Source organism: Trematomus bernacchii, unplaced genomic scaffold, assembly GCF_902827165.1.
Source record: "Trematomus bernacchii unplaced genomic scaffold, fTreBer1.1, whole genome shotgun sequence".
NCBI lineage: Eukaryota > Metazoa > Chordata > Actinopteri > Perciformes > Nototheniidae > Trematomus > Trematomus bernacchii.
In genome coordinates this window covers 1,902,369-1,928,535 of record NW_022988043.1, presented here as the reverse complement: position 1 = coordinate 1,928,535, position 26,167 = coordinate 1,902,369, and the positions used below count along the sequence as shown (strand labels likewise).

The 26,167-nt window shown below is 40.3% G+C and overlaps 1 protein-coding gene across 6 annotated transcripts in view; it reads left to right on the top strand.

Moving 5' to 3' along the window:
* The first annotated feature begins 1,154 nt into the window (after window positions 1–1,154).
* Window positions 1,155–26,167, top strand: part of mctp1a (multiple C2 domains, transmembrane 1a) — a 127,083-nt gene continuing 102,070 nt past the window's right edge. For all 6 annotated transcript variants that reach the window (XM_034118744.1, XM_034118750.1, XM_034118747.1 and 3 more), the window contains exon 1: window positions 1,155–2,030. In XM_034118744.1, coding sequence (XP_033974635.1) covers window positions 1,497–2,030 — 534 coding nt within the window. In that variant the 5' untranslated portion in view covers window positions 1,155–1,496. The remainder of the gene's footprint in view (window positions 2,031–26,167) is intronic.

Here is a 26,167-nt window from a genome sequence, read left to right as displayed (position 1 = left end):
TGTCTCTTATCAACAGGTCCAGGCTTATTAAGAGGAAAGGCCTGCTTAATGCAGACTCATCAGTTATCCAGAAAGCCGATGACAGGCATTGTTTGGCTCACATTCTCCCATCTCCATCTACTTAACTGAGAGAGGGCCTCAGGGCAGTCCACTGTGTGCCGCCAGTGTCCTCCTGGTTGTAATTCAAGTGTTTCATTTTGCAGGAAGGAGGGAGGATCCCAGGCCTCAACAAAAGTCTTTATTGGATTCTCATCCAAGGTTTGATAAACAACCCGATTACTCAAACACATGACTATTTGTCAAGTATGATGTACTCTGGTCATTGCTGCTATAAATCATCACACAACATTGCATGCTGATTATCCTTTTCTAATTATTAGAGGGTCGAGGCCAAGTGCTTGCAACAGAAAGCATTATTAGCACCAATCACACCTCCATCGTCACTCCTACAAGTGATACCAAGGTCATATTAGTGTGTGTCACATGAATAAATGGCATGCAAGCAGCATTACTCTCACTAACTCTCTTTGACATCAGCCCTGTTTGCAAATAAAAGGTCATTCTGTGACCTTCTTCATGTGTGTACATGTGTAAGAGTTAAACAGAGAGAATACTTTATTCTAGTAATTATTGTCTCTGTTTGCTTGTTTAAGAGAAAGTGGGAACAATATTAACCAGGGGCAAAGAAGAGTCCTGCATTGAAACAATGGCCAGAGGGGAAAACGTAATGAGTTATTGCAGCGCAGCAGCACAGCATCTAAAAAGAGAAGAGGCTGTTCAGTGCTGCATGCTCACTGCTGCATGTGGGTGATAACGTTCACAGTGCAAGAACATCCACACAGTACACGTCTTTCAAACCTCTGAGGTTTCACTGGACTCTCTGTCTGCTCCGGCTTTACCAAGGTCAATGCTTTGGAGGAATAATCTAGTGGCTGAAAATCACCATGCACTAACTAAAAAGAGATACACTGGGATGGGGGTGACAGAGTATTATAAACATCTCCACGAGGCATTGTGGGGTTGTGTTATGCAATCACCAGCATACATATTATCCAGTGACATGGTTGGCCAGAAGGAGGCGTGGTGCAGTCTTCATTTGAATAGAACAATTAATGTGGAAGTTTGACATAACCTTTGTAAAGCACAGTGGACCGGTACGCAACAACCACCCGGAGCCTCACCAAGCATTTTTGAAGAAGTCACTGCATGTGCTCCAACTTCACAGCTTAGATGAATCTTCAATAGATGGGGCTATTACTTCCCGTCTATCCAACGTGCTGCACTGTGCAAGGCATCCAATTTACGGGGCTGCATGCATAGGCATTTTGCAAGGCTAGTTGGAAGACTAACACCCCCTCCATGATCACATTGTGCGTATCCTTCTTGGCGCTCTAAACCTGATCATCAGTGGAAGTGCTCCCGCACGGCAGCAGCCCAACTGTGACATCCTTCCACTGTTCAGTGTGCTCAGGCTGGCTGGCTGCTGCACAAGCACCATGGAGAAGAAATCACCTAAGCATGAGAGCAGCGGCAAAGGACAGGAGTCTCTATCCTACCAGAGGAGGATGTGGAAGAATTTCCAGGAGAAAACCAAGCCTTGGCTCAGTCCTAAACTGGGATCTGAGCGTCGGAGTTCCGGGGGCGCGGAGGGCAGCAAAAAGGAATCGGGGTTATGGATGTTTAAGAGGAAAAAGAAACAGTTGGACCGGGTGTTCTCGTCGTCTCAGCCGAATCTGTGTTCCACTCCTCCAGCGTCGTTTGAAGGAGAAGTGAAGTCCCATGGAAGCGACCAGGTCCCCGGCACCAGCAGCGAAGGGCAGCCTCTGCATCCTCTTGGCGCAGCTTCTGGAGCCACGGGGAGCAAACCCGAGCTGACTGCGCATGGAAGCCCCAAACTCGCCATATCCCAGCTGATCACGTACCAGCAGAAGAGCTCCTCTCTCGGCTCGGCGTGCTTCGAGAAACTCGTGGTGGACCCGGCCGTGGTGGTGGGAGAGGAGGATCAGCTGCGTAAAAACGCAAGTGATTCTGTGAGTATACTTATAGTAAAATCACGCATCTTGTGGATTATGTTTCTATCAAGTAAGGCTATTTCCAAAAATCAATATCCTTAAGGAGGCGGGCATTGACCAGGAAATGAAATAACGGAGACAAGCTTGTATCATGTGATGCGCTCAGTCCACTGCTTTCTTAACTCTGTCCTATAGCTCGTATGGGCCATATGCCTACAGCCAATGCCAGTGTATGTGATCATCACCTACAACAATCTTATTTCACGAGTTGCTTGGCTTTTTCCTCATGTAACCAATACATTCACCCACTGCAGACATCCTGGCTGTGTAAAGGATTATTTCAATTATAGACTCACTGATAAGATATATACTCAGGCTACAGGCTCTGATGGCAGCCTCCTTTTGCCTGCTCACATCATTACCCCCCCCCCCCATAGGGATTGTGTGCCCTAGCTTCTCAGTCCATCTGTCACAGTATCCTTGCCAGTAGACAGGGGCTGCAACAGGCCAATGAAAGCTCAAAGGTTCATCATGCATTTCCTTTTCATGAAAAGTGGCCTGTTGGGAGGTGGTTATCAGCGACGCCACCAGCATTGTTGGAGATTGATGGCAGGTATATTCCCACACTGCTAGCCATGCTGAGTCAGAGAGCCCTAGAAGAAACACGAACAAAAGGATATCAGCAAGAGGATAGTTAAGGCTACTATCACATAAATGACGAACAGTCCACAAGGTCTGCGAAATATATTTGAAATAAAATCATATGGTAAACAAAATACCTAATGAAAATAATAAATAAGTGTCATGTCTGGAACCATGCCTTATCCTCTGATATGAATCCAATGCACTATTCCTTCCATAGGGCCTGTCAGTTCAGACTGGCTGATATTTAACACAACTGTCGATAGGAATAATATTGAAGATATGTGTGCACATTAAGTGCATGTTGTATCACTGGCAGCAGTTATTGCAAAGCTTTTCATCACAGCACTCTTGAAGTGTTTCAGGTCTGCTTTTTTGAGCATCATCCAGATTGCTGTCTAAAAGTGAACACTTCTCCCCACTGAAGTTATGGCCATAGATCTCTATATTAATCTATATGCGAAGTGCAATGCACTCAGTTGAAGAGGTAAAAGAGAGCAACTATTAATGAGGACTTCATTTCAAACGGATCTTGCAGTTTCATCACAGCACTTACCAGGTCAGTTACATAATACACAGGGATCTCACTTTGCCAAATAAAGTCTTAGCATTCAGTGTGAGCTAGTTAGGCTTTTTCTGTTGTTGCCGTGTTTATTCAAGCATCTGTTGTTCATTTGTTGGATTCTTTCACATATGAGGAGAGCCGTGGTAAACACGAAGTCACAGCATCATCTTCTCAAGTTTCACTACAGTCAGTGATAATAATTTGTTGTTAGCTTGACTGAATACATGTGCAATCACATATCTAAGAAATACTGTATGATTTTAGTCTATTATGTAAGGATGTAAGAAAGAAGAAATGGAATGAGATAATGGCCAACGAGAGTAAATTAAGGTGATGAAGACAGAGCAGAAAGGGTTAGATGTAATGAGGGGATGAGATGAGGTCAACTGAGATAAGATGAGAGATGAAGATGATTTGATGTGTGATAGAAGAAGATGAGACAAACAGAAGTAAAGAGAGAGGAGATTACAACAGAAGAGATTAGACCGAGATAAGACATGCTTTATTAATAACTTGGGGGGAAATCAAGTGTTATAGGACAAAAATGTCACTGAAATGAACACTCAACATCACAATACAGGCTGGTAATTGAGCTAAAAAGGTCTACAGATGCATCTGCATTTTGTGCATGCTTATTGACTGCAATATTATTGACAATGCATTTATGTGCTGCCATAACACTTTCCTTGCCCATCAAGGATTATAACTCAAAGTCACACACATCTACAGTCATCCACAAATCCAGTTTAGGTGAGTGTATACAACTTTTCATTACCAAAATGAGAGCATAAAACTCCTAGCCACAATTTCATTAATTTAAATAGGATATACTGTATGGGGCATAACAAGCAAACACTGTGTCTCAGCTTGATTTGAAAAGCTAATGATGGGAGGGATTAATGCCAAGTTCTGGAAGTCATTTCCTAATTGACTCCGAAGAAAAAACCCAAAGTAAGCACATTTAACTTTTGCTTGCAAAATAGAAATCTATAAGAGTTATCTATGTTCAGCAACATATTAAGATTGGTTACTATATCAAATCAGAGAGCAGGGTCACACTATTTAATACGATTAGACTGAAACACACTTTGGACACCTCTTTGAGATGAGATAGTTAGCATTGTTGCTGTATTTGTCATGTGCTTCCTCATTATGTCGCTATAATTTAACATCTCATAATTTTATAGGAACTTTCTATTCTAAGTCTATTACAGATTTATTGGATATACAGAGGTTTCAATACATTGCATGTTAGCCCTTAAGCAAAGTAGGTCATTACCTAATTCTAAATTCTTCACTCATTCTAGTATGCTGTCAAATCTACTACCTTTACTAAATGAATAGAGTAGACTAATTTATATTGACGAAATAGATTAAGTTTAGCGTTTGTGTCAGTTAAGCTCCATTTTCCAATTTAACAGTCTTCTGTACAGTCTTCCCTATTGTAGTTGTCTCGCTAACCTTAAGTTCAGGTAGAGCTGCCCTTCTATCATTACTCATCTTACCAGCTTGAAGCCTTTCATGAACACCATTACTTCAATATATATACTCTGCCCTGAACTTTTAACAAGACAAAACAAAAAGTAGGCCTAGAATATGTTTCTACTTCATAATAGGGGTCAAGTCGGCTGTTTTTCATTAGGCTTTGCAACTCAAAATAAGTTTGGCCTAAGCATTGTGTCCTTCATCAATCTGTAAAGCAAGCCATTCTCAGTTTATCTATCATCTTAATTTTCTATGTGCTCCATGAACCCTTTGTATCAAAAGTCTAAATAAGTAGTATTATTACAAATCCAAACAATCCAAGAAAAAAAGTTAGTAATGTGTCTAAATTGGCATGTCAGATTTGACATTTTGTCCACTCCATACATCATGTGACAGGAAGTAACAATCTATGTGACATTCTACGAACCTGCATTAAGATAATTAGCCGCATTTCTTGACATGTGTAAACCAACCGTATACGAACTTATGATACTAACATTACCGCACCGGAAATACTAGGGTCCACAAAGCGAGGGAATTTAGCGTACTCGCGGGTTCAATGTGGTTCAATAGTGAACAAAGTTGTATCTATTTGTTAGCGGCTAAATGTTATCATTACGTTACCGTGAACCCGTCCTTCTTTCCCACTGGCTGCGTCTGTCCGGACCTGTTGGGATTAGTCGCGGCATTTGTTGCATGTTATTTAACCCCAGCATTATTGATTGTATCTTAACTTTCTGCGCGGTATCAAATGCCCAGTCTGTACTACCATTGAAACATGGCCCGACTAATGTTCATCACCAAACACCCCGGAGCCATACTTCACACAGGGAAGGCCCAGTTCTTCTTCTTCTTCTTCTTCTTTGGTGTTTATTGGCAGTTGGCAAACCAACTTGTAGGTGCATTGGAAGGCCCAGTTAGAGCTGCTGCCTTTTTAAAAGAGAGCCCAGGACATCCAACATGTTTTAATGGTGAGTGAAGCTTTGGCATTGTTTTTCTATCAGCCAGGCCTACTTGCTTTTCTTGTGCTGGTAGCGTTACAATCTTGTGTGCACTACACCCATCTTTATCTGCCTGCTTTGCTCTTTAGTATCCATATTTACACAGTCTATGTTTGATCATGTGATGTGTAGTTTTCTATGGTAGGGTTTATGAATATTGGATGTAATTTGGGGTATGGCAGCATCTCAGACAAGAGTAATAGCCTTATAAACTGGACATCAAGTTAAAAAACATTCACAGAATTGTAGGACTCTACTACAATGCAACCTATTACATAATCAAAAAAAATGCAAGTGACACAATGGTGCAACAAATAAATAAATGCATTGGATCAACCTGATACTGAAGCTCTTGTCACCTTTCCTTATCATCTTTAATCAGTTCTGTTTCCATCATATGAGATAACTTACTTTTCTATTGCTAGTAGCCTTCTTTTCATATGAATATTCAATTTGTTTTTAAGTAGCCTATGCACAACATGCCGAGTGTATTTTCAGATATATATTTTAGCAAAAACAAGAGTCTTTTTGAACAAGTAAGTTTGTATTTTGTGCTGTAATTGGGGTTGAGCTTGCTTGCAGTTCTTCTCAGTCATGTCTTCATCCCTCTCAATTTCTTCTGCTCAGCTCATATGGAGTACCATCAAATATTTAACACTTACAAGCCAGGGAAGTAGGTTTTTGTGTCACTGAGACGATACGTTCACAGTCTAATGCTAAATATATCAGATGTAAAATATGTCTTCTGGATAATTAATACATTAAATTGTTTCACAGACAGGGTGATAATGTTTTGTGCATGTACAATAGAGTATATGGCAAATACACCTGTTTTTAGAAGAACATGGCTTTGATACATGCTTTATCCTTTATCTAACCGAGTTACGTTTTTTAAATACTGCAACTGAATAAATACTAGTTATAAGGCATGCATTTGGATATCTTTGAGGCTATGGGAAGGTTCACTCAACAATCAAAAAACATCGAAACATTTTCTAGTGCCTATAACACTGTGTATATTTATACAATATAATTACGGGAACATTTAGTCAATATAACTTTAACATTCATTTAAACTAACATCTCAAATTACAGTAAAGTTAATGTATGCAAGACTTGCTGCCCAAAATTATTTTTTTTGCACTATGGGAAAACTAGTGAAAATCTGAGCGTCTTTTAAGCTCAGTTGGAAGCATATTCCAGTTTGATGGCCATAAAGGAGACAGCAGATTGCATAGTGTGCTTCAATGTTTGCTGACGAAATTCAACATCACCTTGTTAGATTCTTGCTGGCAAGACCAGGCTCTTTTGATAATGCAGCGACACGTATATCAGAAAATGAGCAATGTTTGGATGTCCTGTAGGATCACGTGTCTCACTTGTGGCTGTTCGGAAACCGCCTGTGTCCTCGTTTTGAAGTGTCCTGATGGCAGCTCAAATTAGGATTTATTACAGCCAGGGGACCATCGGTTGTAACACGCATGCACTGACAAGCACATGATTGATGCTGCCCTCGAAGCTGTCTGGGCATCGCGAACATTCTCACAAAAGTATATGACTGACACCATTTGGGGATGTTGATGGGATTTTGCTCTCACTTTGTGATTAAGTGTCTTGTAGTGCCTCCCACATATCTGAGTTCCCTCTTTCACTGCCATTACAATCTGTGAACAACCTATGATAGAGTGTTCGAGTGGTTTTATCTGTAGACAAGTGCAATGGTGAGCAGTAAATGCTGATTTAATTTAAGTTTAAGGAGATACCGAGGTGTCGCTGTTGATACAGTGTTTCCTAAGAGCCAGGAAGCCGAGGTATATGCTCGGTCTTTGTCTTCACAAGAGTTGTCAGCATTTGAAGAGGTGCTAGTTTGGTGCATCAAAAAACGTATGTGGCTATGCTGAGTATCTATCTGTTAGCCCTGCTATGAACTAGTGACCTCCTAGCACAAAAGAAGAAACAAGCAGTTAAAAAGGAGACTCCACTCCACTATTACTTTCAAAATGTAAAAATGAAATTCTCTGTAGAACATGCTTATAGTTTTATTATATGCTTAATGATTGTCTTCCAAGTTCCTGTTTTGTCTGAACAACAACACAGCCAATCACTTTCGAATTATATCAAATACAGGGAAGTTGCAGATCCTCACACTGACTATTACAGTGAATAGATTTTGAACTGTCTGCTAAACCTTTCAGCACTAAGTTCAATAGCCTGATGAACTCTCACCTGATCAGCAGAAACCTTATACTCTAAACCACCAACCTGTTTTTGCAAGTCATTGCCCTCGGCTCCAAGAAACTATGAATCCCCTTTTCCTTCCTTTCATCACTCATCAGAAGTGTGTGTCTTTAAGTGATAACCTTACCTGCATTGTCTCTAACTCCCTGGTCTATATCCCATTCTCTTTTTATGATCCCAGTACTGGCTTCCCTGATAGGACACTTTTCCTTTTTACAATAGCTTTCGGAGGACAAATCCAAAATACATCCCTGCCTGTGAGGAACAGGCTGTGAATTGCAAGATGGGAACTCTGCACTCTGACACAGTGGGTGTTTCTCAATCGCGAGTAAAGCTGCTTCAGAGCCACTATTTCAAGCATACTACGCCATCGAGTGCCGCCGAAGTACTGTTCCAATCTCCAGTATACTTGGAAATCTACCGAGCCCGGCGTACTCCGTTTGGAGAAATATCGAGTCTGCACATGAGTAGACTCCACGGTCTTAAAATCCCCACAATGCTTTGCGCACGGACCAATTTCCCCAAATCTGTGGCGGAAGATGTAAGGCGGGGCCTCTCATATGACGCACACCTGCACACTTGCTAGCGTGTTCCACACTTCGTTTTCCGAATGCCAGGAAGTATTCTTGACTCGCTTCTGAAGCAAGATGCTCGGCAGACATGTGCTACCAAGCAAGCGTACTCGCGATTGAGAAACACCCTGTGTTACCCTGGAGCGTTGTTCTCAGCAATATCAGTCAATCCCATTGCAGTAGTATACACATTCACAAGCACATGCATAAACAAATAATGTTTACACAGACATGCTCACCCACACACTGCACTTGTCTGAGCCTCTGAGTGTCATTGTAAACAAGGTTAAGGAAGACAGTGTAGACTGCTGAATGACTGGGGTAGTGTCAATGCCCCTTTTATGAATAGCAGCCTTTCACAAAGAGAGACAAATATATTGATGTGGTTCTCCACACTGAAGGATATGCTCTAACTCTCCTCCTCTTCATGCTTAATACAGCATCATGCAATGATCAAGCAGGCACATATAAATTAAGAAACGGCGACAGCGATGGCAGACATGATTTTCAGTCAGAGTAATGAGAGCAGGTAGAGAGGGATCAATAGATGGAGCCAGGGACTTGGCATTTTTTACTCTTAATGCTGCCTTCCCACATAGATTAATCATCACTGATTCCAGCCTGATCAAAGTGGTGGCTCAGTCGGCGTAGGAGCCTTTGTGTGGGTCTGTTTGCGTGTGTATGTTAAGAGAGGAGGGTCAAATTACACTTAGCAGTCATCAAAAGCCTGCTATGATATGTGTTGATCCTCTAGAAACAGACAGTTGTTATTGTTTGAATGAAGGGATACGCTGACTGACAATGTTCTTGTTTAAGAGCCCAAACAAAGCTTTTGTATCTGCTATTTATTGTGTCACTCTCAAACTCAAACCATGACACTCTTGAAATGTAACAACCTACCAACTGAGCTATGACAGCTTTTATAAGTGGGTTGAGTATAAATGAGGAAAAAAAGGATAAAACCCAGGCAGACGGACAGCAAACAGACAACAATAATATGGCACAGGTGGGCTGTGGTCATTCTTTCCGGACAAAACAACACCGTAACCAAAGGCTGTTTGTGTATCTCCTGCTCCTCATGCTAATCACACATAGGTCATTTGCAACTCAATATAGACCCCACTTCCTCAGTGGTGAGTGGATATTGAATATGTGCAAATGAGCTTTCCTGCAGCATGGATCAAGCTGTCCCAATAGTCTCTGAGTCATAGGCTTGATATGGAGCATGGCTGTACATTTGATGTACTGCATGATAAGACTTGGACAGTGTGCCTCCCATTATTCCAGTTAAAGACGTGGGCTGTTGTATTTCCTGTGCAATGTATGATACACGTTTTTAAATACACACACGCATATAAATATCCTTCCATATATAATCATTTTGTTATATATAAATGTGACTAATTCTATTTAAAAACCCACTCGACATTTAAATGAGCTGATTTACCTATTGTCACGTTGATACCTCATGAGTTTCATATTTAGCCTATTTGGGACACATCTACCCAACTCCAACCGTTACAAAACAAAATAGCCTGACAGTGGTTTACATCTCTGTAATGATGACGAGATGTTTTTCCCCCTAAAAATTAAATGTTGTTATCCAATCCAATCCAACTTTATTTATAAAGCACTTTAAAACCTCCAGACCAAAGTGCTGTACAGAGAGATACATAACATATACAATCACACAGCTCAGCTCACAAAACATAAAAATAATTTTAAAATCACATAAAAGATACGAACACAAAACAAACCAGAATAAACGTAACAATTACAAAATAAAAACAGCCATATAGTAAAAACAATAGACCACTGAAATCAAATAAAAGCAACAATCTACTTGGTTTTGAATGCTAAGGAGAAGAGGTGGGTTTTAAGACGGGATTTAAAAACAGACAGTGTGGGAGCCTGTCTGATTAGCAAGGGCAGGTCGTTCCACAGTTTAGTTATCTCCTGTTTTACATAATAAATACAGTAACGTAGGGAAGAGCTGGCATTTCCTTACTGCATTTACCATGGTGGAGGTGAAAAGCAAGTTTAATTTTTGAGCATTGTCCTAAACCATACATTTGAATGAATTGAAACAATCGGTTAATCCCTCAGCTCTGACTGATTATAGAATGATCTTCTCTGGAGCAAAGATTTGTCCTGAATACTGGCATTATGATGAATTCAATAAGATGCCCAATAACACCTTTGCTCTGATATCTTAATCATTTTGTCAGATCTGCTGTTAAAAACGAGCAGATGTAACATAAACCAGTTACACTGGACCTAAAGTTGTGAACATGATCTTTGCTTAATGAGGCCAAACAAAAATAGCACACAAATAGGGCAATGCAATTGCATTTGTATCACTGTTACAGATAAACAAATGTAGGTCTAAAATACTTTAATATGTCTTAACAAAGAACTCTTGCATTCTTGTTAGCAGATCACAATTGTACATTTTGACAATCCTTTAAAACTCCAGGGAACATCAGAGTGTGTCCGTGGGGGTTTCTAGCAAGTCATTGTAATCCGTTGAACAGCACGATATTGTTCCAGAGAGAGACAACAGGGAGAGGCTGAACCAGGAAACACAATGGGAAGTAATTTATTTAGTTCCTCATCCAATGTTTTTGTATTAGATTCCTCTTCACTAAAAAGCCCAGTAATCAGTGATTCATGTACAGAAAGTGGACGTGAACAGATTTAAGACTGATTGACTTAGAGGGTGTTTCTCAATGTCAAGGAAGGATGCTCCAGAGCCACTATTTCAAGGATACTTCGTCATCGAGTCCCGCCGAAGGACTGTTCCAATGTCCAGGCTCCTTGGAATTCTACCGAGCCCGGCGTCCTTCGTAGCGAGAAATTTCGAGGCTGCACATGTGTATCCTCCGCGGTCTTAAAGTCCCCACAATGCTTTGCGGACGGACCAATTTCCAAATCTTTGGTGGAAATCGCATTCCATTTAAGGCGGGGCCTCGCATATGACGCACACCTGTTAGCCTGTTCCACCATTCTTCGTTTTCCGAGGCTAGGAAGGATTCTTGCCTCGCTTCTGAAGCAAGTGACTCGGAAGACATGTCCTACCAAGGAAGCGTCCTCGACATTGAGAAACACCCAGATAGCCACTTTCCTTCCTGCCAATTATCACTGCAGTGCCACTAGCTGTGAAAAACTGCCCACTAGAATGTTCCAAATACAATTGTGCACAATACGATGAGGCTGTACTTATTTCAGTTTCCTAGGAGTTTTTTTCAATAATAATGTACTTATTGGTGTTTTTTTGGTTGTGTGGTGGATGGGACAAAGGGACAGCATTGCTTGAATTTATTTTCTTGACCTCCCTTTGATTTTAGATGTTCTTCACATATGAGAGGTTGAATCAAGGTTTGAGGTGATTCAAAGTTGGGTTTGTGTGTCGATTAATACTTGTGGTTTATGGATTGCTTTACCTTTTTGTGCATCAGTTTGTGTCTGGATGTGTTGGGTTTCTTGTTCAATAGACTGTAAGATATCCTTACTTTCCCCACTAAGCAGAGCTTATTGTTGCTCATGTATAGTGAATAGGTCAGGGTCAAACAAATACCCTGATTATTAATGTAACTAAATATTGCATGCTGCTATGATAAAAGTAATAGTATTTATTTATTTTTTTTAACTTGGATAACAGACATTGTCCAGTTAATATCACTGAAATACGATCAACAATGAGAGTTGCTAACTTCCAGCCCATCCTGTTGTTCTTTTACCCCTGACATTAAACATTGAGGTCATACACAACAGTTAAGACAATGTGGCAAATTCAATCTTCTCACAAAGGTGATGAAAGACATTCAGGCTAACTCAGGGTTGCTTTTAGATAATTTGCCTGCTAATTTGTGTGAACGTGGAGCAGGCAGACAGCCTGCAGACATGCTGCTGTCCTGATACATTGGTGTGGAAGGATGCACCTCATAATTGCGAGGTTTGTTTTGTTCCCTGCTTGTCGGATGTAATGAACATAACAGTGGTTGCAGACACTGAAAGAGTGCTGTTCTGTGACATCATTTTACCTGAATGGTAATGTATGTATTAATGTGTATGTTACAGATATTGCATACAGCAACTGTTTTGAACATGTCTTACATTGCTGTGATTTTATTACTTTTTTTGTTGTTGGATTCATTTCACATCATAGAGAGGGTGTGTGTGTGTGTGTGTGTGTGTGTGTGTGTGTGTGTGTGTGTGTGTGTGTGTGTGTGTGTGTGTGTGTGTGTGTGTGTGTGTGTGTGTGTGTGTGTGTGTGTGTGTGTGTGTGTGTGTGTGTGTGGCATTGATGGTGCACACATCACCATCATTTCAGGTCAGTGCTCAGTGATACAGCCAGCTAATTTCACTTAAATCAGTCTGTGGGATGTTTCAAAGGACAGAGAGGATACAGGAAATACTTCACGGACATTGGGACAGCTGACAATTATTCAGCCTCGTAGTGTTCAGACCAAACAATTGTACTTAATTATGGATTAATAATGTATTTTGTTGCTAGCCTGTTACAGTGTTGTGTGTCTTTAAGGTTTTAAAGTCTTTAAAGTGACGCTGCACCCAATATCTGTCTTTTCACTCCGTCATGACCTTAAAAGTTGACTTTTAGAGTTGACTATGATAGACAACTGAGATTAAACTCAGTTGTAGCTGTATTTTCATTTTGTATGTGTTTTACTTTCCGTCTGCCTATATTGTTTTATAGGTCTTTTGAATTGAAGGCATTAGATGAAGTAAGTCCGTCCCTTAACGCTCATGAGTTTTTTTTATGGTTGTCTCTGTGAAGCTTTCATCTTCACCGGGTATGGTTTAACTCAGGGTTTATTGAATTAGCAAAGTGTTATCCACAGCAGGGGAAATAGCAGACATCAACACCTATCCAGTATTTCTCCGCTTTCATTTTTGCCTCTACATGCAGCCTGGGGATCAGCTGATGGTCAACTCAGTCTGAATCTGACAGAATTACATCAGTGTTTATCTTACTATAGAAAGGGCCTGCATCACCGTGAACCTGAATTAATGTAGTCTGGAGCTTGAAAGGTATTTAGTGCCACCTGCTGGTGCTGATGTGGATCTCTGGAGAGAAGACAGGAGACTGCTTGGCAGGGAGTGATTATAGAGGCTGCTGGCTGGCTGGATGAATGTGATGCTTAACCTCCATTAATATCAAACCAAGGCCACTTTCTGCACACTCTGCACTCTCTTGAGATGAAGAGGCGTTTGTAAAATAGCTTAAAAAAAGTTAAAGATATTGGACATCAATCATGCATATAAATCATAGTCTCTTTATGGAGGTGAGGTAAGGTAATTTGAATGAATATAAAAAGCATGACTGCACTTCTTTTCTCTCCCTGATACGTAGTTTAACCTCACCTTTGTATTTTGTTTTTCAAAGGAGTTTGCAGTCAGAAGTTAAAAAAGTTCCACCTTTCTGTGTGTGTGTGTCCGTGTGTGTGTCCGTGTGTGTGTGTCCGTGTGTGTGTCCGTGTGTGTGTCCGTGTGTCCGTGTGTGTGTCCGTGTGTGTGTCCGTGTGTGTGTCCGTGTGTGTGTCCGTGTGTGTGTCCGTGCGTGTGTCCGTGCGTGTGTCCGTGCGTGTGTAAGTGCGTCTTTGAGGTATCAGTTTTAGTGTTATTTGACTGTTTTATGTTACAAATAAACTACGCTATGTTTCATGTTATCTACACATTCTTGCTGCAGTGACCACCTTATATCTCATGTACATTTAAATATAACAATTTGTTATGTACAACTTTCATTGCAGAGAGGGAGGTGGTGAGCCCAATGAAAGATAGGAGATGATTATAGTTTTTTTCTTAATTAGAATTGTAAGTCATAAATGTATATGTGAATGTTCACTTGCGTTTTATTGTATGTACAATTCAAGGTTACGTATATAAGTGACTGTTGTTATTAACACCAGTCTGAGTGTGGTGCTCTACCTAATCCCATATCTTGGACGGCTCTCTGAGTACTGCAGAAGCCAGGAAGCTTTACTGCTGTGTTTTTCCTCTACAAAGAGCCTGTGTAATTAGCTTGCCTATTGCTGTGTTCATATTTTTCCTGCCTAGAGCACCAACTAGAAAATCCTCCCTTCTCAATAAGTAATTTATATGAGCATTTATTTATCAATTGATTGAAGGAATCAAAAGTATACATCGTGTTTTTAAATAAGTCTGAAACCTCTGTCATGACTCATTGCATGTATGAGTAAGATCCTAACTCCTTTGAGACTTAAGATGGACACTCTCTAAAGTTTTGAGGATGCTTTCAGATGGATGTGTGTTAATATTTTATTGCCATGATGAAAGCTAATGTAGGCGCCTGGAAACATTTGAACTGAACGGTTTTACCTTTTGAACTATTGACTATATCTCAGGTTTGAAAAATATGAGACCGTAATGTACCAGTTTCTTTTAAAAGTGGGAGTGGGGTGAAGAAAGCACGTCATTTGGGAAAATGTGATTTTATACGGTGGATAAAAGGCTAACAAAAAGCCCCACTATCATTTTCCGCCTCGGACAGTCTCATAAATCACTGATACACACTGCTCCACCAACACACTGCAGACACGGAGAGACACTGTTCTTGTTATGCATAATGTTTTATTTCTGATTATTGTACATAATACTCAAAATCTTGGATGATTTATGAAGTATGGCGAACGGATAAATGAAACCGAGCCGATTCTTCAGTCCTCATCTTCGAATCTCTTCCATTTATGGAATTTAACAGGATTCATGAGGTCAAAGAAAAGGGTCTTCATTTTTTTCACAGCTTTGACCTCTTTTGGGTTTTGCATCACCTCTTTCTGTGGATGTGCTGCCTCTCTCGGTTTTTCAGTATTCTGTTGGTCAACTTGCTTTACTTTGTAAATGTGCCCTCTCATTTCCTGTTTGTCCATCCATTCCTTCCATTGTCTCTTCGTCTGCACATCCTCCTCCCCCTCTTTTGTTCCATCCACTCGGACTCTTTCCTCCTCACACCCGAGTCCCGCGGTAGTGAACCCGGGATTAAAGGGATTCCTCGAGTATTCCGTCTTCTCTGATCCCTCCTTTAACCGGCTGGTGTCAGCGACAGTGGCAACATCTGATGACATCTCTTGGTTTTCCTCTTCCTCAAATATAGCTGGCGGTGAGCTGGGGACAGAATCATTGGCGGCGTCACTGGTGTCTCTATCACTGGTTCCTATATCAGGGCTCTGACTATGTGAGAGCAATATGGCACATGATTATCAAATTAGCAAAGTGTTATCCACAGCAGAGAAAATAACAGACATCAACATCATTCCAGTATTTCTCAGCTTTCCTTCTGTCTCTACATGCAGACTGGGGACATCTAACACAATTCCCATGCTTTCCTCTACCTCAGATGATGTTGGTTTCTTTACTATGAAGAGGCTGAAAGTATAACACATTTTTTTAGAAAGGTTATACCTTAATGTCTCCAAATTCACAGAGTTTGCTTCATCTTTTTCCTCCTCTTTGCTTTCCTCCATGTATTCTTGCTCGATTCTTCTGTGGCACCTTAATAGGACTCTCTCCTCTCGCTCCTGCCTCGTGTAATTTAGGAATATCTCATTTGCTGATACCGCCATCTCTCCAAGCTCTAGAATCTCATACACCATCTCTCTCAGTTTCTGAATATCAGACATCATCTCTGTCAGCGTATACCACAAGTCGACGAGTTCTGCATTCAACTCAGCGGTTTGCTTCTCCACTTGTTTATTCACCATCCTGTTGATCCAAACGATGCAGAACCTCCTGTTCTTTGCTGCCTGTCGTCTCCACCTGAGCAGTCATTAACACAACAGTTGTTAGATAGGAAACATATATTCAGAAGCATTAGCTTGTATGGTTTGTTTTGAAATAAAATACAAAAGTAAACAGGAAAACAATGACAAATATGTGTAGCCTAAATATGTGTAAGACTTGCCTAAAGGGAGAGAAACTGAGATCATTCTTTTGACCAGATTTCCCCATCACTATCTCTTGTTGACCAGATATCTGTGAGGAAATGGAAGAGTGATTTTATTTAGAGTTTAACATTTTGGTGACCAGAATATCATTAAGAAGAAGTGTTTCTGTCATCCAAATCAACTATATTATAAATAGCAGTTGAAGAGTAAAGGGGTTCAAGAGGTATTAGGGGACTAATACCCTCCAATTTGAATGTATGATACTGGGACAAATGACACCTGAAACAATGTTGGCTATCATGTTAGACTAAATCAGAAAAAATCGGAATAACAGTTGCTCTGCATTAAATTGTTGACGTTTTTGATTCGTCAGACAAAATGCCCTTGAGGAAAATGTTTAACAGCCACATCTAATGTAGTGCTTTAAATAAATAAATGGCTTAGCGTTCTGAGGGAAGCTGACCAGTATTTAAGGCCCGTACTGTAGATATGACTAGCTGTTGCCATCATTTAATGATGCTTAGTGTTCTCATTTCCTTCCGGACTCACACTTTTAATTAGTTTTCTTCACTGAACTGTTGAATATTAGAGCAAGCGTTTCAATAAATATCATCCAAAATGGACTTACCTCAGTTAAGTATTGGAAATGTATTCTCTCTTCCTTTTATGAATCTGCACCAACTAGACTTGTATACATTTGAAAATGAATGAAGCTTTGCAACATGTTCTCCAGAACTGCGTTGTTGCTATGCAGCAATCCCATACAGAACAACAATCAATAACTGTATTTATTTAAGATATTGTGTTTGTGTGGTATCGTGTCAAGTCATCTGATTTCAAAACGTATTGAGTTTGTTAATTTCTCCAAATGTTGATACTTAGACTGGTTTTTAATGTGCAGGAATTCAATGTGTGCATTTTTGTTTCTTATCTCACTCTATTTTAATATACATTTTAATCTTCATATAATTAAGTTATATCAGTAATATCTTTAATTGTTGGTCTTCTGTCTTTCTGTAATATGTTGATGGTGTGAGCCACTCTGTGTTGCTCTGGAGTTTCCCCCTCCAACAGGTGGCTGCTATTTCTAAGTAATAATTATGACCTCAGGCCAGAGTGGTTTCTATAAAAGGCTTATCTCGTTACAGCGTTACTTTACATTTGACTTAAATGTCCACATTCCTACTTTGCCGCCTTTCATTTGACCACTTTGTATGCTTATTGCTTACCTCTCTTCTTTGTCTCTTTTTGTCCCTTTGTCTTTCTGCCTCCATCTCTCCATATTTCCCTGACTTTCCATCTCAAGGACAAATAGCAGAGATTTTTAAGAGGGTTGCTGGGCTGTAATTCTAAACTAAGAAGTGTTAGGAGTGTCGTATTCCTTTACAAGATGGCAGGCTCTCAAAATGAGTCATGTTTATCTACAAACGTGTTAATTCCTTGGTCTGACATTAAAGTGCTGCACGCTCTCATGTGACCAAGGATTCCCGTTCTCATTGATGTGCACATCTGCTGTCGTAAAACCAGATGACGCATAACTTCTGGACACACATATCACCTATTAACTCTGTGTCCCTCAGTCCTACGAGTGTGTTTTGTTGCTGTGACTGTTGGACTGTTGGCACTCTGTATTTTAGCAATGAGCTCCACAGAATCAGGGGTGAGTTTCATATTATATCTTTGATTAGGATTTATTACAAAGCTACTCAAGCGCAATATCACTTTTTCTATTCTTCTATACAATTGATCTGTTATTTTATTTAAAAAAGGATTAAATTCGTAGCCTGTTCCTTTAATTATCGTTGAATACAAGTTTGACATTTAGCCCAAATATTCGTTGGTTCTGCACCTTTGCCAATTACACACCTGAGAGATTTCCAAATGAGTTATCTGCGGATGTGATGTGCTCTTTACCTTAATGACATGACAAGTGACTCACCTCAGACGTAGCACACCCCCACCCAGCTCGGTGATATTTTGATGTTGTGACTGAAGTCACGCACCAGTCGTAACATCTCAGAAGTATCAATACGGATCTTCCATCTTTTGAAATGTCATGCAGCAGAAACAGAAAAAGCCATTTGTTTGTGCATGTGGCAAATACTTTGTTTTGCCCTAATGTCAGTACAAAAAGAAAACAACAACATCTGTTGTTGTTTTTGAACATGCACATCATTTCATTCTTATAAGGAAAATGTCAATTTCTCTTCTGGGAATGCTGAAAACTGAATATTATTCATAAAAACACTAAGAAAATCATGTAGACTTGAATCAGAGCATGCATTGGGAGGATGTTAGTATCCATCAGACATTTCTGTGACTACATCTGTGACTTCTAACTGTCAAGAGACTTAAAACCAAGAGAAAGTTCACTCTTTTATTATTTCTGCACAGTGGGACCGTAGTGTCCGTCATTGTCTCCAGACTGGGAATGCTACTTTTCATTAGCCATCTGTTCGTCTCTGTCCTTCCCATGTCTCCTTTTCTGCTTTAATAATTCAATCTCTCCTGCTGCTGCTCATAAGTATTCTCTTTGCACACCAATGCCAGACTACATTATCCATTCAAGGAAATAGTAGATGCTTTTTTTTTATGTGATAGTTGGTACCAATACAGTGACTTATCAATTCCTAGCAAACCCCACTTACCATTAAACCAGTCTGTACATTATGCAAAAGGGAATATCAGTGTCCTCAAATATTAGCACAATACAGTTTTCCCATTATGGGAGCTGAGTTATCTTATTCATAATTGTTTATTTTGAGAACAAAAACATGATTACAGCGATGCAGCGGCAAGCTAACCGTGGTGCTGAAAGATGAATGTTCGGATATACAATAACATGTGACAATGTTGTACTTTAAAGGTGAACGCGTTCACATTTGTCCCAGCCTTTAATTATTGTGTTGTATTCTATGGTAGTATTAAGTGGCCTGATTAGTTTAGATCAGGGGTGTCCAAACTACGGCCCGGGGGCAAAATGTGGCCCGCGGCCAGTTTTGAAACGGCCCTCAGCTAATTAAAAAAGTATAATGAAATATGGCCCACAGATGAAACTTGTGCTTGTCTTGTATTGTACTTCTTAAATATAGATGAAAACAGATATTACACAGTATTCATGTGTTAAAAAGCCCACTTTTCAAACAAATTCAGTCAGTTAAAGTTGAAAATGTTTTCTATCAAATCTAAGTTTATAAGAAAAAAGCCCAATAACTTATTTTCATAACACTCTTGAAATAAACCCTTTCTATTTCGTCTTATTATCAGCAATCTGAGGCTCCTGTTTTAAGGAATGAGTTGCTAACAACTTAATTGAAACCCTATGGAGAGCTGTGATGTAGGCTGTTGTTTTTCTTAAAGCATATTCAAGTATTAAGCATAATTTACCTACATTTGATTTATTTTGCTGACTTATAACTTAACTTATGAGGCAATATACCTCACCTCAGTGGCCCAGCCCTTCGTATATTTTTCTGGTGAAAGAAGTTTGGACACCCCTGGTTTAGATAGACAGTCATGTCTTGTAATGTCTTTGCAGAGCTAACTTTAATTGTGCTTTGGATAAGATGAGAAAGCTGCATCAGATTTTAGCACGAGCAGTTTTTATAATGAAGCTTCTGGTATTGGAAAAACTCACGTGGGTGAATTAGAGGGACAAATGAGCTGGTGAGAATAGAACATGGGGAAGTCTGTGTGTGCATGTGGGTGCTGTTGTAATGAAAGAGGATGAATCACCGGCTAAACTTGTAAGGTTTACTACGACAATGGTTCAGGTCTTGGTGTAATGAAAGAGGATGAATCACTGGGTAAACTTTAAAGTTTGCTACTATAGAGCGTGGGCTTTATGCCAGCTCTGACGTGTAGGCTGCACCGATGACGCATTGTGTGGGGGAGGAATCCTTGGTTCTTCAAGGAAAAGCCTGAAACTTTTAAAGAAGCTATTTTGAAATATAGATATTTCTGTGTCTGTCATAAATATAGTCTGTGTAATGTGAAGTCACTCCGCTGTGGAAACCATTACAATTTGTCTTTCAATAGATACAAATGTAAAGCTGTTCTAAATAAAAATAAGGTATATATATTTCAATCTACCATAAAAGTATTTGAGGATGTTTTTTTGTTCTAGGTTTGCTTACAATTGGATAATGTAGTAGAGTAATTAAATACGATTAACTGCATGATTCTTGTTAAGGTTATCTTAAGCAGTTACTCATACCCGCATGTTGAGCTACCCCAATTCAGTTTTAGACTACATTTTTGTCATATTTGCCACATAATAATGGTTCAATTAAATGCCATTAAAAATGATGTTGTGCTAAGATCAAGGTTATGTTCCCAGAGTCTCTCAGGTTACAGACACCTTCATAACCACAACGAAGCAGCTGCTCATTTGATATGAAAGTCAGAATTAGTTTTATTTTAATGAGGTAATGACCTGAGAAGGCTTTTGCTTCTGCTCGAATTACCTGCAACTCGCGCAACAGGAAACAAAAATGGTTCTACTTCATGTTCAGTTTATTTGCAGTTCAGATATGCCAAAGAGTCTGCAAACTTACGTCTGATCTTTATGTTCAAACCTTAAAATATATACATTAGACACAAAAAAGGCAGGATTACTTAACATATACACACAAGAATATGTAAAACGAAAAGATTAAAGGTAGGGTAGGTAAGTTTGAGAAACCGGCTCGAGATACACTTTTTGTTATATTCCATGGAATGCTCTTAACATCCCGATAGCAATGAATATCTGAAGTGCTTTGACAAAAAATCCATAACAAAATGTCATCTGTGGAAGCCGTAGTACTGTAAAAAGTACGACCAATCATTTTAGCCGGCCCGGCTAAAATAACTGGATGGCCTACCTGCCTGTCAGCCTTCCATCTGTGCACACACTTATCTCGTGCCCTCATTGGTCATGTGCGCGTTCGTGTGTGTTGGAGGAGGGGCTCTATAAGGAAGTGGCAGATTTTCTCCGGTTGTGTATTTTCAAATTCTGGCGATCTCGAGCCGGTTTCTCAAACTTACCTACCCTACCTTTAAGGTTAAGAAATAAAGAAAGTATAGAGGACAAAACATCTTTGTCTCTAATATATGCAGTTAATACAAAAAAGACTTAAATGGCACATCCCTCCAACAAGAGCAAATTCTCTTATTGATAAATATTGATGTATGAATTGTTTTAAAATGTTCAGGGTTGTATATCAAACTGTGTATTAGATAATTATTCAGTAACACATCCTCAATTTATCGGAGGCAATTCAGACTGACGCACGTTCAATTCAATCAATGATCTAAAGGTCAGAGTTTTCCTCCGTGTCTTCTAATTTGGGTGACTGGTAACTTTAACTTTGTCTTCACATTTGTCTCTGGTGGGGCTGAATGCAAATTGGCAATCAGGCTGAAACAGAAGCGGTTAAGGATACTGACTCAAAGGAGAGAGAAGACAAAGGGGAGACAGAGGGTTGGGCAGAAGTACGAGAAGCAAATGATGAGGCAAGCAAAGTCAATGGGAGAGAGAGATGGGGGGGAGAGACACAGACAAAAGTAAACAGAACTGTGAAATGAATCCATCCATAGAGCCAGGGGAGGCAGTGATTCTCACAGAAGGGGCTTTGCTGTGTCTGGCCGGGCTCCCGGTGTGTGACGCCTCTGTTGGACGCCTTGGTTGGATGCCACTTAGGCTACCAGTCAGCTTTTGCCTTCAGACAATTCCCTTTATACATCACTGCATCCCTTCATCCCTTCATCCCTTCTCTGCCCTGACTTAAAGCTCTCGTCTCTCTCTGTTCCCTTTTTTCATTTCAGACTTTTTCTGGTGTTCCTTTTGATTTGTTATTTTTCCTTTTGTTTTTTCTTTTTTATTCTATGTCTTCTTTTGTTGTTCTACTACATTAATTTAGGTGAATTTCTCAAAAGGAACAACATTTTGACTGGCTATTTTGTTTTCTTTTAACACCATGATGCTCTGTATAGTATTACTGGCACTCTGTAATTAATGCCATTGGCAATTTTCCACATCACTATCAAGGCCTCACTGCTGTGCTTATTATATCACAGCTGTCATAAGCTGAATCTCATAAAGAAGTGGACGAATATTTGATCTCACACCAATTCTTACCAAATGGTTTAATGATCCTGTCACAGAAATACAGACGCGTATATAAACTCTGGCCTTATGTCACCGAACATGCTGTGGGGTTAACAGATCTGCTAAATACTATTGGCAGTTACCCAACGATGATATTTGTGAAACAAACGTTGGATTGGTCTTCCAAATACTCCCCTTCTTTAGTTATCAGAGTTCAACAAGGCATTTACAGTCATTTTAATATTTCAACTTTAGATCAGAGAGAAAGAGGTATTGCTGAGTGTGCTGGTGAACATGCAGAGGGCTCCAGGCAGTATCTCAGTATCTCTCCATGTGTGTGTCTCTCGCACACACACAAACACACACCAGGTGAAGCCAACTTTTTGATGCCCCTGTGGTTCTAAGATCCAGTAGGGGATGACCTCGGATTCACAAAACAGAGATGAGAGGGAATATATTTCTTACAGGTAAAAGAGGGAAAGACAGAAAACAAAGAGAAGGGAAATCGATAAGTGGTGAGAGGATTCATAATTTACAAAAAAGGGCAAAAGTTGGGTGAAGTGTGTGTGTGTGTGTGTGTGTGTGTGTGTGTGTATGTGTGTGTGTGTGTGTGTGTGTGTGTGTGTGTGTGTGTGTGTGTGTGTGTGTGTGTGTGTGTGTGTGTGTGTGTGTGTGTGTGTGTGTGTGTGTGTGTCACCTGTTCCAAGCTACTGGTGAGTTCTTCGGTGTCCTGCTGGGATGGAGATTAGTTGATGTATTGTAAGCAGAGCCTACTTCCTGGTGTGTGAGTTACATTTGTTTAATTGATTATTGATTTGTATTCTAGAGTAAATGTCACGAGGCATGAGGTATGAATATAAATAAATCTGGTCTTTGTGTGTAAGGGCACTTGTCTGCCGGCCTGTCTCTTCCTATTCTCCTCCTGTCCATCTAAAGCCTGTCACTGATAACGCTGCAGTAGTAGAAGAGTGATGCGAGGCGCCTTGAGGAGCTTGTGTAATTCTCCCTGTCAGTCATGTCATGCATTGTTTATGACTGAAACACTGTATGCATGTATATGTGTTTTACTGATGTTGTAATGTGCATATTTGTTTCCTTATGTGTACACACTGTGGGCAACGAGCAGACAGATGGTGCACACTGCAGGGTTTGTTGGTGCAGACATACCAACACCGGGGATTCTGGCATGGATGGTGGCATCACATGGGTGTGTTTGTTTATTATTGCATATACTTGTGTGTATGCACGAGTATGAATGTGTTTAAGGGCAGATAGACAGCACATTTGTGTGTGTAAAAAATGTTTTTTATAACTTCAAGGATGGTTCTGGGTCGATTGTGTGTTTACAAAAGCGTGAAGCAGAACAGACTGTAGCCTCAATCATCACATGTTCTCTAAATATACATACATATGCCTCCACATGCATACATACTGTACTGTGCATGCAGGCAGTTGAGCCTCACTGTTCTTATGTAATTTCCTACCCTGTCAGAATGGCTTTGGCTTAAGGAAAATGTTCCTATTACTGAATGCAATGAGGCATCAGAAACCATTTTGGTGGTTGTTGCTTTTTTCTTCAGAGTTTTAGGCGAATTTCAGATTGATTTTTGTTTCTGTTGCGCCCTAGGCTATAAGGATAAGGTGTGTTGTGTTGGATTGAACTCAGCTACTGAAGTCATAAGACCTGCTGACAGACATAACACTGAACAAGCCTTTATACAACAGCACACATGAAAGGGACAGCTGTCGGGTCCTGAGGTCTGACGCTATTGTAATATAAGAACGTGAGTGTACACACACACACACACACATACACACACACACACACACACACACACACACACACACACACACACACACACACACACACACACACACACACACACACACACAGGCCAAACATGGGGTATGATAGAAAGGGAGGTGCCCCTTTGCTTCCTGGCACCCTTTGCTGTGTGTGTGTGTGTGTGTGTGTGTGTGTGTGTGTGTGTGTGTGTGTGTGTGTGTGTGTGTGTGTGTGTGTGTGTGTGTGTGTGTGTGTGTGTGTGTCAGGAAGCAGAGGGGCACCTCCCTTTCTATCATACCCCATGTTTGGCCTGGAAATGTTTTGCTCCCTGCCGGGTGAGTCTATCAATGTTTCCTCCCTTTTATTTGTGCCATCAGGTGTTATTTTTTCATATTTCCCCCCCGCTCTTCTGAATAAATGTATTCTCTGTTGCGGCTTCTCATCTGATGTTTCCTATTACTATCATCCCATCTCAATCACAACTCTTCTGGTTGACTAGTTTCAGTCATCTACGCTGCGGGTTATTTTCTGTCTATTTCATAGCAGCTTTCATATCATTCACCTTGCCAAAACATGTCTTTATTTTCTCAGTTTTCAAGTGAACCTATCTGCAGTTTCTCCCAGGATAAGAGTTATTTTCCCGCTAGACTGATGGCCTTTTGTTTTTTGGGTTTGCACACCATTTAATCTTTTTGAAAATTGCTTTTTTAACATTTCCCATGGAGGCTGCAGTTAGGGAGAGGAAATTGTGTTTTATTTCAAGAATGACAAGTATAAGTAAAGGTTTAGACTTTTGGGGCCAGATATAGGACAATTGTGTGTGTGATTATTTTATGCGATATCAGCAGTTTTTATGACTCCAGGTATTAATGACTAATTCAGCCCTGATCACCCACACAGGGCTTTCCTTTAGTCTTGCTGAAGAAGCTTCTGGTCAAGTTGAGTCGTGCTATGCCATAAAATAGAGGATGTCACCTGAACTTTGAGGACTAATGTCGTATTTATCAATCAATCAATCAATCAATGTTTATTTATATAGCCCAATATCACAAATGTTACATTTGTCTCAGTGGACTTCACAGTTTGTACAGAATATCAGTATGACAATAAGACACCCTCTGTCCTTAGACCCTCACATCGTACAAGGAAAAACTTCCAAAGAAAAACCCCACAGTTTAAAGGGAAAAATGGGAGAAACCTCAGGGAGAGCATCAGAGGACGGATCCCTCTCCCAGGACAGACAGACGTGCAATAGATGCCGTGTGTAAATCGAAGAGATAATAAATGTTACAGCATAGGTAGTCCAAATGTTTGGAAATGCATGTGTCTATAATCAGAAGATGAATCCACGAGGATGTCAACAATCCTGTGGGAGCCATCAGGGAAGTAGTATGATGAGAGTCAGGCAGGACCGCAGAGACCGGTTCAGCCACGACTCGAAGTCCAGGACTCAAATCCAGGACTCAGGATAGAGGATCCAGGACTCAGGATAGAGGATCCAGGACACAGGATAGAGGATCCAGGACACAGGATCCAGCACTCAGGACTCAGGATATTTACGACAGTATGCAGCTAAATCGAAGTTCGTTCACATCAGCGTCTATGCAGTATGTCCTGCTTGGCGATTAAACATTTTAAGGCTTGTATCCGCAAAACTGGGGGGTAAATTTGCTGCGAGTCTCTACAGCGTTTTAGTATTGTTTATGGATGCAGTGCTCCTGTCCTCTGCTGTCAGAGTTTGACACACATTTACCCGCACGCACACACTCTCAAACTATTTCTTCTATGTCTCTGTTTTGCTCTACTGAAACAAAAGCATACGTGACACCAGGGCAATTTATTATTTT